The sequence below is a fragment of the Drosophila biarmipes genome, unplaced genomic scaffold (genome assembly GCF_025231255.1).
Source record: "Drosophila biarmipes strain raj3 unplaced genomic scaffold, RU_DBia_V1.1 ptg000013l, whole genome shotgun sequence".
In the NCBI taxonomy this organism is placed as follows: domain Eukaryota; kingdom Metazoa; phylum Arthropoda; class Insecta; order Diptera; family Drosophilidae; genus Drosophila; species Drosophila biarmipes.
In genome coordinates, this window is record NW_026114532.1 from 1,284,164 (window position 1) to 1,295,266 (window position 11,103).

Here is an 11,103-nt window from a genome sequence, read left to right on the forward strand (position 1 = left end):
CTGCAAGACTTAAATTCGGCACCATTGACATGTTCCCCACTCGAGGAACTAATTGTGAAACTGTGGCTGGGGTGGATGGTCGTCTTCTCTCCTGTGCTCCGATCGCGGGGGACCTCGTAGTTTACCGCTAAAGTGGTAAGTTGCTCCAAAGTGGTGAAGTCGTGCCTCCTTGCGTACGTTTGGTACTCCGGTTGGAGATTTTCAGATCCGGTCCAACTCCCGCTCTGTGCATCATGAGTCTGATGTTGACTAGGTATTGTTTGAAAGTCTCTCCATGTCGCTGATCTCTGGTGCGGATCTCATCCTCGAGTTGCTGAAAGTACCTGGGTGGCAGAAAGAACTCAAGAAACGCCTTCTTGAAGTTCGTCCAAGATTTTCCTAGCAGCTGGCTTGTCCGAAACGAGTGCTCAGCTGTATCCGTCAAAAGACCAGGGTTGGCCTGCGGCATCTTTTTCATGTCAACTTCGTATGCGGTGGCTCATTCCTCGAGGTGTTGGATGTAGGTTATGGGGTCCGTGGTACCGTCAAAAGTGATTCCCTTCTTTCTTCAGCTTCTCCGCTAGCGTGGCTGCGGACATCTCTGCTTTCCTGGGAAAAAATATCCCGCTTGACTGGATGGATCGCCGTGTTTCCGACTACATCGGCGGAACCTCCGCCTTCTAGTGCTGGCACCTGAAGCTGTGTTGGACCCGGTGGGTGTGGGTTCGAAGTCGGTGAGCGCTGGTTCTTATCCGTTAGTGCGGCTGTAATTTCCGCCTCGCATTCCTGTAGCCGCTCGGCTATCTCCAGCACGTGGTCCTCCCGATTATTAAAAGCAGCCACCCGGCTTCTCATTTCCTCAACTGTTCCAGTTGCTTCCAAGGAAAACTCCTTCAGAATTGCCTCCAATTCCCGCTTCCGGAGATACGAAATCCAACGCGCGCCGATATTGCTGTTGAATAATAGTTAACTGGCAAACGACAGAAAAAGTTTCAATAGGACGAGAGAAATTCTCGGACGAGGGTCAAACGATGTTCGAAATGGTTAAAATCTTCATCGAAAATATTATTTTATTTGTCACCAAGAATTTACTAAATTCCCACGTGCAACGATGGTGACCACAATCTGATGTCAAACGACGATTTAATTCCTAAATTTTCCTCGACGGTGATTGAATTTTGTTCGACGACGATGTCGTTTTAAATTTTTCCACGACGATGTTTTTGAGAGCTGCCGATGCACGTGTTGACTTGGCGATGGTTATATGAGAAGCCCCCCAACTTGGTCTGTACTTGCTCGACTCCTGCTCGTGTGAGAGGGACGACCATGAGAGTGAAAACGAAAAAACAAAATGGTTGCGCTGTGGGAGTATTCGTTAGCTTTTCCCTACCTCGTGCTTTCGAAACTCTAGTGACCTGAGTTGGCTAGCCTAGAGGGCTCTCGCTCTCTCTCTCTCTTTCCGATTATGTGGCTGTATGTGTTTCTTCCTCACGTGATTTGCTGGTCACGTGATCTTAGAACAAAGAATCTCTGATTTTAGGTTATGTACTTTGCTCTGCTTAGAAATAAATGTATGTGTGTCTGCGTACGTTATTAATTTCAGCTGTGTGTGGGTATACTTTTGTATAAGTTCTCCCGATTGTACCATGTGCTCTGCTTAAACTCTAAGTTTTTCTTTTGAGGTTATGTGCGATGCGCTGGTATATTTTTAAATATATATATATTTCCCTGTTTCCTGCCCTAGAAACTTTTGTGTCCCTCGATATATGACTCTCCTTACGTTCCGACTTAAAAATTTCGCCTCTAAGTGACTGATCCGAAAATTTCAAACTACATGTACATGGGTCTTTAGGCCATATTTAGGTCGTCTAAAATTTCGTAAACCCCATGTCCCTGTTCGGGCGCCATTCTGTAAAGAAGTCTTGTAGGCTGGGATATACTCAGTCCCGCCAGGGTCTCTTTACCGAAAATATTTGTAAAGATATGGGACAAAAAAATCTAGGACGATAATCGGTTTGCTGGCGTGAGATGTAGAGTGCCAGCCACCGGGGTATGGAGTGGGAGAAATAGTTTTTTCGGTGTCTGTAGTAGAGTAAAAAGGGTCAGCGGTAACGCGCATTTGGGCCTGGCTCATAGCATTCGCTACGAGGAGGCCGAGAGAGAGGGGATCGATTATGGGGACCGCTTTTCCCTAGGGCAGAATTTATGGCCTTTGGCATTTGTCTTCGAATATCTGTATTTATGCGTGGCCAGCTTGGTTGTATTCTTTTCCTACGAGTTGTGTTAAAATCAGGCGGGAAATATTTTATAATTATTAGAGCATTTTATTTCTTGGTTCATGTTTTTTCTCAGTGCTCGCAATTAACGGGTTAGGTTAGGTGATGGTTTATAAATTCTATCCTACTCCGGGCGAAGCCGCATCGAGGCCTTCGAGAAATTTCTTATTGCACGGGACTCTCGCTGGCCAAAATGCGGTTCACTCCACTCACTCACCTGTCTCGCTCTCACGCACACACACACATGTCTCCGGGTGCTCCGCCGCTGGTCCTGGGCGGGCACACTCTCCTCCTCGTCTAGGTAAACTCCTTCCTGGTTCACTTGGCACCAGTCACTCGACTGCACCACTTTTCGTACTCCGAAGGCAAAAGAGTCCTGTTGTCCACATGAATTTGCTCTGCTCGCACTTCTGATCTCGTGCGCCGCCTTCGCAAGAGTCCCCTGCTTCTCGCACTTCTGGTCCGGTGCGCTGCGTTTTTCCAAAGAAGACCTTGCTTTTGATTCCGTGCACCACCTTTTCCCAAAGAGGCCTAGTCAAGCTTTGCCGCCGCGTTTGTTCAAGTTTTCGGCTGCTCTGGGTTTTTTACTCCTTACTCCTTACTTACTTACTGCTGTTGGCGCTGGAGGCCGATGTTGTTAGCGCTGGCGGCCGATGTTGTGGGCGTTGGCCGCCGATGTTGTGGGCGCTATCTGTGAGGGGTCAAACGACTCCTCACAACTAGATAAGTTTGTCTTAGAAACAGGAATAAATTCAGGAACCAGTTTTGTAAATTCATAAATCGAAATCTTACAAAATTATGTATGAAATACTTACATAAAATATTTCCTATTAGAATGACTTTAGACGACCAAGAGATATTTGAAAATTCGTTGAATTTTTCTATTTGCCAGAAAGTTTTAGGGACTGATAAATGACTTTAAATGTAACATAGATTATAAAGTAAAGAAACTCATTCCAGTATTTTTTCATAATTTTTCGAAATACGACTGTCATTTATTTATTCAAGAATTAGGAAAGATTCTCGGTGAAATTTCCGTAATACCAATTAATTAGGAAAACTATATTTCTGTTTCGAAAATAATAACAAGTTTTGGTGGAATTTTGAAATTCGTTTTCTCTATACCTACAGGTTTATGTCCTCAAGTTTGGATACCTTAGCATCTAATTTAATTGACGATCAAATGTATATAATAATATATTTTGTATTATATTAGTAGGTACAACAAATGTATTTTGTCGTTGGTTTTATAGCTCTTTCAGGCAATTCATGCCTTCTATGGGTTTCTCCGCAGTACACGCTAAACATCGGGTATCTATTCCAGATTTCTGTAAATAACACATGTGCCAACTCGCTCATCTTAAAATCCTTGCATACACCAATATAGGACTTAAAATAGATTTTTATTTGTTATCGCAATAGATTTTTATCTATTGCTAAAAGAGAGAATGTGAAGGGAATGTAAGAGAGATTTTCTTTAACACATCTGAACAGACAAAATAAATTAAATTTCAATATTTAATTCTGAAATGAAATATAGTTTAAAAATAGGTATAAATATTTTGCAACTAAATAATTAAAAATTAAAAATCTTTTAGTGTTTTCAACCAAATGAAGTACTAAAATTATTCAAATATAAATTTACAATTAAACTATAAATATTTTTAGGACTAGCAGGTATTTTTTATATTTTCTAAATGTTTAGGAAAATTCTAGCCTTTTCATAAAATTATTTGAATTCAGGCGCACACGGTTTTTTACAAGAAAGATACTTTACATTACAGGAGTTTTTACATTATTTTGAGAATTGAGAGAGTCCTATGCAGGAAAGTTACCATGACAGGACGCTACCTGCTCAAATGCGCCATCTATAACATAAGTCATTGGTTGCGCCGTTTAGCTTGTCAAGCGACATCTATAACTTGAGACCTAGTTGGCGGTGCTTAGTTGGGTCATTATTGTGTCAAGTTTATTGGAGTGCGTCTCTACTTAAGTCTACACAACAAAAGGTTTGGTCTACCTTTAATTGCAGGAATTTAATTTTATATTTAGAATCAGACGTAATGATTCTAGCATAGTTTTAGGAAGTACTTGTAAGTAATCCGGATATGTATAATTTTGTTACAACTCTTTCAGTTGCGATCAATAAATATTAAATAAAGATATAAATATACATTAATGCGAACAATTTATATGGATGTGCTATGAGTCACCCCTTCTTTTATCAGATTTTAAATTTTTAAATGAACAGGAAATAAATGACCTAAACATATTAAACATATCAACGAGTGGAGATATAGAGTTCATGCTCGAAATAGACATCGAATATCTGGTTGAGCTTCACACCGCACATAATTTCTTGCGCTTTTATCCTGATAAGAAATTACCACCACAATCGAAAACACCAAAATTAATTGCTGAACAAATTAAATTACCTAATTCATTTAAAAAATCTACAGCTGTGTATCCAACATGAGGTTAAATTGAAAAAATTCATAGGGTTCTTTCTTTAAAACAGTCATGTTGGTTGTAGCCGTGTATTGATTTAAATACAAATCATAGAATATTGGCTAAAAATGAATTTGAAAAAACTTTTTTAATCATATGAATAATGCTCTTTACGGAAAAACGATGAAGAACGTCGAAAAAAGACGACAAATATCTCTTGTTACTAAAAATCAATCAGGAAAGAACTCCCCTAGATTTAGCTAAACATAATTTTCATAGCGTAGAAATTTTTGGTCTCGATTTAGCAGCAATTGAGTCTACAACAAGAAAGGAAGTTAACTTCGGCAAGCCGAAGTTTGTATACCCTGGCAGTCATACAAAATAATCCATAATTTGATTAAGTTGAATTCGAAATTCTTAAAAATATATAAAAATTTATATTCCCAATATTATAAGACAATATGTCAAAAAGCCCCAAAGCTATAATTTGTTTCACATTATTTCCCATTAATTATCCGATAGTTCCTATGAAAGCTATATGATATAGTCGTCCGATTTGGATAAAATTTAACTCGAAATTCAAAACCAAATAAAAAATGTTATTTCCTAGCATAGGAGGTTATAAGTTAAAAAACACCGAAGATATATATTTTCAATATTATTTTACCACTAATTTTCCGATTGTTCCTATGGGAGCTATATGATTTTGATAAAATTGAGTTAAAAATTCAGAACTAATTTAAAAATGTTATATCCAAGCTTAGAAGGTTATATGTTAAAAAACACAGAAGGTATAATTTTTTAAAATTTTGTTTCCCGATAGTTCCTAGGGGAGCTATAAGATATAGTTGCCCGATCCGGCTGGTTCCGACTTATATACTACCTGCAATAGAAAGAAGACTTTTGGGAAAGTTTCAGCCCGACAGCTTTAAAACTGAGAGACTAGTTTGCGTAGAAACGGACGGAGAGACGGACATGGCTAGATCGACTCGTCTTGTGACGCTGATCAAGAATATATATACTTTATGGGGTCGGAAACGTCTCCTTCACAGCGTTGCAAACTTCTGACTGAAATCATTATACCCTCTGCAAGGGTATAAAAACAAGAATAGTTTATGAGAAACCCATATATATTGGTTCAAGTGATTACTTTTATAATTTTCTTGCGGTGAAGTGGCCATCGTTAAAAATAATTTATATGTAGACTGTAACGAACTGATTTCTTCGGTTTCTGCTCGCTACGGTATTTGTGCGGCTAGCTCAGTAGATTGTGTGTGTTCGTCCCACCAAATTTATATAAACGTGACCGCCCAGTAGTTCAGTGAAAAAGCACAGAATTCCCGGGTTTGGAGTGGGTTTATTGCGGGTATAACTGCAGTCGGCTTTATAACTTGCTCGCATCGCTGTCTCCGACGGTGTGGGTTGTCTTGTCGCTCCTCGAAGATCCTTGCCCGCTGATTGCTCCTGACGTGGCTGGCTCGGTGACTGCTCGGCCACGGTTCAGACTCGCTATGGGGTCAGCCGTGCGGGCTTAGGGAAGCGTCACCGTTCTCAGACTAGGGTGAACAGACCGACGAGCTCTCCAGGATCACTCCTCTTGATACCCGACCGCCTTGCTCTGTCCCGGATGGTCCCACGGGCTTCCGCTCAGATCGTGCGGACAGTCAAGGCAGAACGCCAGGAAGCTGCCTCGCTTTTCACTTCGCTTCTGTGCCTCGTGTAAACGAACGTTCCACCCTAGCCTCACCCTTCCGCGTACTGTCCGTGCCGTTCCTGCGGGCTCGATCCTCCTTGCGTAGCCGTTGCGGTGTGGTGTCCTGCTTGCTGGTGGCGATGTCCTGCGAACTACTCCTGACAGGTCTTGACTTCTGTGCTGGGTTCGAGGGTATACGCCGATCCGGGACTTCTCTCCCTTCTGGCTCGTGATTCTCAGGGTTCTGTTGCGCCGCTCCGGGACTTCTCTCCCTTCTGGCTCGCTACTCTAGGGGTTCTGTTGCGCCGTTCCGGGACTTCTCTCCCTTCTGGCCCGCTACTCTAGGGGTTCCGTTGCGCCGCTCCGGGACTTCTCTCCCTTCTGGCTCGCTACTCTAGGGGTTCTGTTACGCCGCTCCGGGACTTCTCTCCCTTCTGGCTTGCTTCTCTCGTCGGCAGGACAGAACAGAACTTAGCCGTGTGGCGCCTCCTTAGACCTCAGCCATTGATCTCAATGCTCTCGACCGAATGACTGATACTGGATGACTGATCTTGACTGACTCATCTCAATGACTGATCTCGACTGACTGATCCCTGCGGGCTTATATAGGGCCTCTAGGACCCGTTATTTCCCTTTTGCACACGGCCCGCCAAAACTCTTCACATGGGGTCCAAAGTCCATGGTTTCTGTTTGACCCTCTTGTCCCTGACGGACTGCTTGCCGCCGCCGTCCAGCCTGATGCTGCCGTCCCGCTGATCCCGGAGACGCATGCAACATGTTTGTGTGCCGCACCGCTGCTGAGATGTGGCACCTTCTTTCCAAAGTCCAAAGTCCGGTAGCGTCCCGTTACTCCTTTTTGCACACGGCACTCTCGCTCCGCCCGCCAAGTCTCCGCTCTCTCCTTCTCCATTGTTGGTCTCCAAACTCTCTTGGTCTCCGAACCCTCTTGCTCTGCAAACTCCCTTGTCTCCAAACTCTCTTTCTCTCCAAACTCTCTTCTTCTCCAAACTCTCAAGTTCTCCGTCCTCGATCTCCAAACTCTCTCGTTCTCCGTCCTCGATTTCCAAACTCTCTCGTTCTCCGTCCTCGCTCCTCGCCGCGCCGCCACTACGCGAATTCGCCGCGTACTTGGTGAGCGGCCGGCCATCTGCTGCTGGGATTTGTGGGGAGTTATTCAACTCCTCACATTCCCCCCTTACTTCGGAAAGATTAAGAGAACTCAGCGCTCCCACTCTCCGGCGTTCCCTTGTATATCCTAGCCATTGAGTCAGGGCGCATCTCGTTCCGGTTCCCTCGGTGCTCCCTCGTTGCTCCCTCGACGTTCCCTCGACGCTTTCCATCTTATTTCCTTTCCACAGCGCCGGTCGTCCTCCGTATAGCAATTTCGAATCTCCCGCGCCGATCCTCCATCTGTTCCCACTGGGCACCGATATTAATCTGCTATCGATACCCAGAGGGCCTGCTCACGATATCGATATCGCAGGTGCGGCGTTGCCACTTGCGAGCCGCGATGTTCATCATCACCGATATTTCCATTTTCTTGTGCCCATCGATTGCACTATCGTCCAGCGCCAATCGACCGCCTATCGAGGCGCCCCCTTCCCTGTTATCTGGTGAGTCTGCAAATTGGCGACTTCTCAAGGTGAGTTTCCATTTCCTTTTTCCAATTTCTCTCCTATCCTTTCGGCGACTTTCCTTCACATTCCTCCTTCATTCGCCCTCAGCTGGCTGACCCGGCTCCACGCGGACTTCTTCGTGAGCGGGAGCGGAGAGGACTCAGAATTTGCTTCGCAGCGGGTAAGTAAGCTGGAGTTTTTTTTGGTCTTTGCCTCCGCCCTAACCCTTCCCCTTCGCTTTCAGGTTGCTGCCATGTATGCCCCCTTCTTCACGCTTTCAGCCGTGCTCCCGCCCTCTCCGGTCATTAGCTTTGCGTGTTAGATTTTCACGATTTATTTATTTTTTTTTTTACTGCTCCATGAAAACCCTCATGCCCGCGAGCCCCAGCCTCACGCGATACGTGCGTCCGCCACTCCTGATCCGCACGCTGCGCCTGCCGCCCAGGTTGCGAGCCTCGCGTACCGCTGGTTCTTCCGCGATTCCTGCGGGCCACTCCTGCTCTGGGACTCCCAGCCATCGCTGGCCTTCCGGCGCCGACATTGTCCGCGCCAACTTAGGACGCGCCGCCGATGCGGGCTCCACGGGCGCCGAATGTTGACGTTTGAAGCTTGGCCTTCCACCTCCCGTCGGTTCCGGCCATTTCCACGGTCCCCTCTCCTGAGGCTCCGCCGTTTCCGCCTCGTCTCGCGTCGCTGCCGGTGTCGTGGGCCCTGTCCCTGGAGTCGATGGCCGCGTACTCGGTGTCGGCGGGGTCCATAGGTCCGGCCGTCCACGGGTCCTGGGATCCATCGGGCTCACCCGAGGTCCCGTCTCCTCCCAAATCCTGGGCTCCTCCACCGTCGTCTTCTCCGCGGGGCCCTCCGGCCATGTCCAGACGACCGTCTGTTGCCGCCACCTCACGCCTTCGCCAACGAACGACCGCACGCTATGGGTCACGTGCGCCGCCGGGATGTCCGTTCGGACGTGGTGTCCCACCGGGTCTCCGGGTTGGCATTGCGGCGTGTCCGGCCGCGGGTGCGATCCTACCGCCGGCGGCCGTTCGAACCTCGGCGTGGGTGGTCGCGCGGGTTTCCACCGGGGAGATTCCCCGCCGTGCCTCACCGTTGAAGGTGGCGTATCCGGTTGCGGCGGTGATGGCGACCGGGCAGGGAGCGCCTCGCCCTTCGGTGGGGGTGGTCGCGTCGGCGACCCCTCGTACCGCGGCGTAAGCGGCACTTCCGGCAGCCAGCCCGGCGGAGAGGCATATCGAACGTCGGCTACCTCCTGGAGCGGCACCCACGGTTCGGCGACATACCTCGGAGTGGGTGGGCATGCCGGTTCCTCCCACAACTGCTGCTCCTCCTCCTCGGCCTCTCGCAAACGGGCCTGCCATTCCGGGTCCTCCTCCATCTCTCGCAGTTGAGCCTCCTCCGTCTTCCGCCGCGCCTCCAGGCTCAGCCGAAACTCCAGCGTGGCGGCTGCCACCTGCTCCTCGTGGCTGTGGGGAGTCCGTTGCTCCGCAGGGGGCTCTTCGCTGGCCCAACCGACATGAGTGGTGCCGGTTGGGATGCGGCCGTCGGTGTCGCTGGTGGCCTTCTGAAGCCGCCACCTCCTCTGCTCCAACCGCGGATCCTCGACCAGCTCGACGTCGCTGTCGGAGCTGATCACCGGATCGGGCTTCCCTCGCCTCGAGATCAGCCGCGAGGTTCGGGTAGGCCGTGTGGTGGACCCCCCTTGCCCCGGGCAAGATCTCTCGGCCGGCTGGCGGGCAGACATCGCCTTCTTTGCGTCGCTCCTTGCTACTCGGGTACTCATGGTGGTGTTCTCGCTAAATGACCGTCTGCCGCCGGCCTTTCCTTCCTCGACACCTCGGTTCTAAGCCTTACACTTTGCTCGGTACCGCTATTTCTCACAGCCTCCCTCCTTTTCCACTTCGTTTTTACGGTACAGCTCTCTGACCTGTACCGTCTTCCCCCTTCCTTCGGCGGACTATCGCTGGACATTTTCCATTCAGTCATCATCGAGCGATCGGACGTTCCGGTCTACTGTTTGTGTCTTCCTGCCCTCCAGTTGGAAAAATTCCTTTTTTCCCTTCGAGATGTTCTTTATTCCTGAGCACCCTTGGAAGTATCCTCGGGTTTTTCGTCATGTCCTTTGGGTAACCTTGGAGGTATCCTTGGACCCCTTTCCTCGTGTCCTTCGTGTATCCTTGGAGGTATCCTTGGACCCCTTTCCTCGTGTCCTTCGGGTATCCTTGGAGGTATCCTTGGACCCACTTCCTCGTGTCCTTCGGGTATCCTTGGAGGTATCCTTGGACCCCTTTCCTCGTGTCCTTCGGGTATCCTTGGAGGTATCCTTGGACCCTCTTCCTCGTGTCTTTCGGGTATCCTTGGAGGTATCCTTGGACCCCTTTCCTCGTGTCCTTCGGGTATCCTTGGAGGTATCCTTGGACCCTCTTCCTCGTTTCCTTCGGGTATCCTTGGAGGTATCCTTGGACCCCTTTCCTCGTGTCCTTCGGGTATCCTTGGAGGTATCCTTGGACCCCTTTCCTCGTGTCCTTTGGGTATCCTTGGAGCTCTTCTTGGACCTTTTTTCTCGTGTCCTTCGGGTATCCTTGGAGTTATCCTTGCCTTTTGTCTAGCGTATCTGTTTGTAGCTGCTCGATGGTGTTCTGTGTTTGTTGTTGTTTCAGCTCGCTCACGTGGATGGTCCTCTCCTTTTTTGTGTTCACGTGCCGTATTTTGCAGATTACTGGCGACGCAAAATCCGTGACCTGGTAAGGTCCGTCGTATCTTGGGGCCAACTTTGCTGCGAACCCCTCGGCCGCCTTCGACAAATGATGTTCCTTGGACCACACGACGTCTCCCACCACTGGTGTCCATTGTCTCCTCCTCAGGTTGTAATGCCTAGCCTGATCCTGGGAGGCTCTCTCCAGATTCCGCCTTACAATCTCGAAGATTTCCCCGAGTTTGTTTGCCTTCTCCCCTGGGGTCTCAGTGGGTCGTCCTGTTCCCAAGGTCTCTCTGTCGTATAGGGCGCTCGGCAGTCTCGGTTCTCTGCCTTGAGTAACAAACGCTGGCGTGTATCCTGTGGATTCCGAAACACTCGTAT

General features: G+C 48.1%; 2 protein-coding genes across 3 annotated transcripts; one reads left to right on the top strand and one right to left on the bottom strand.

Moving 5' to 3' along the window:
• Positions 1-8,361: 8,361 nt before the first annotated feature.
• On the bottom strand, positions 8,362-9,807 carry LOC108026778 (nascent polypeptide-associated complex subunit alpha, muscle-specific form-like). Its single transcript, XM_017097937.2, has one exon. It carries the CDS (start codon positions 9,805-9,807, stop codon positions 8,362-8,364), a length of 1,446 nt encoding a protein of 481 aa, XP_016953426.2.
• Positions 9,759-10,833, top strand: LOC127011833 (uncharacterized). 2 transcript variants are annotated; one of them, XM_050890014.1, is made up of 3 exons: positions 9,759-10,162; positions 10,253-10,342; positions 10,388-10,833. In XM_050890014.1, exons 1-3 carry the CDS (start codon positions 10,091-10,093, stop codon positions 10,631-10,633), a joined length of 408 nt encoding a protein of 135 aa, XP_050745971.1. In that variant the 5' UTR covers positions 9,759-10,090; the 3' UTR covers positions 10,634-10,833. The 2 variants fall into 2 exon arrangements, with proteins under 2 accessions (XP_050745971.1, XP_050745972.1); XM_050890015.1 differs by having other exon boundaries at positions 10,613-10,833.
• Positions 10,834-11,103: the final 270 nt, after the last annotated feature.

What these genes read in the sequence shown, in the direction of transcription:
- LOC108026778 (XM_017097937.2), bottom strand. Translation starts at nt 9,807, where the DNA reads ATGAGTACCCGAGTAGCAAGGAGCGACGCAAAGAAGGCGATGTCTGCC.
- LOC127011833 (XM_050890014.1), top strand. Translation starts at nt 10,091, where the DNA reads ATGTTCTTTATTCCTGAGCACCCTTGGAAGTATCCTCGGGTTTTTCGT. An exon ending in TCCTTTGGGTAACCTTGGAG is followed by an intron (nt 10,163 to 10,252) that starts GTATCCTTGGAC and finishes GTATCCTTGGAG; the next exon opens with GTATCCTTGGACCCACTTCC. An exon ending in TCCTTCGGGTATCCTTGGAG is followed by an intron (nt 10,343 to 10,387) that starts GTATCCTTGGAC and finishes GTATCCTTGGAG; the next exon opens with GTATCCTTGGACCCCTTTCC.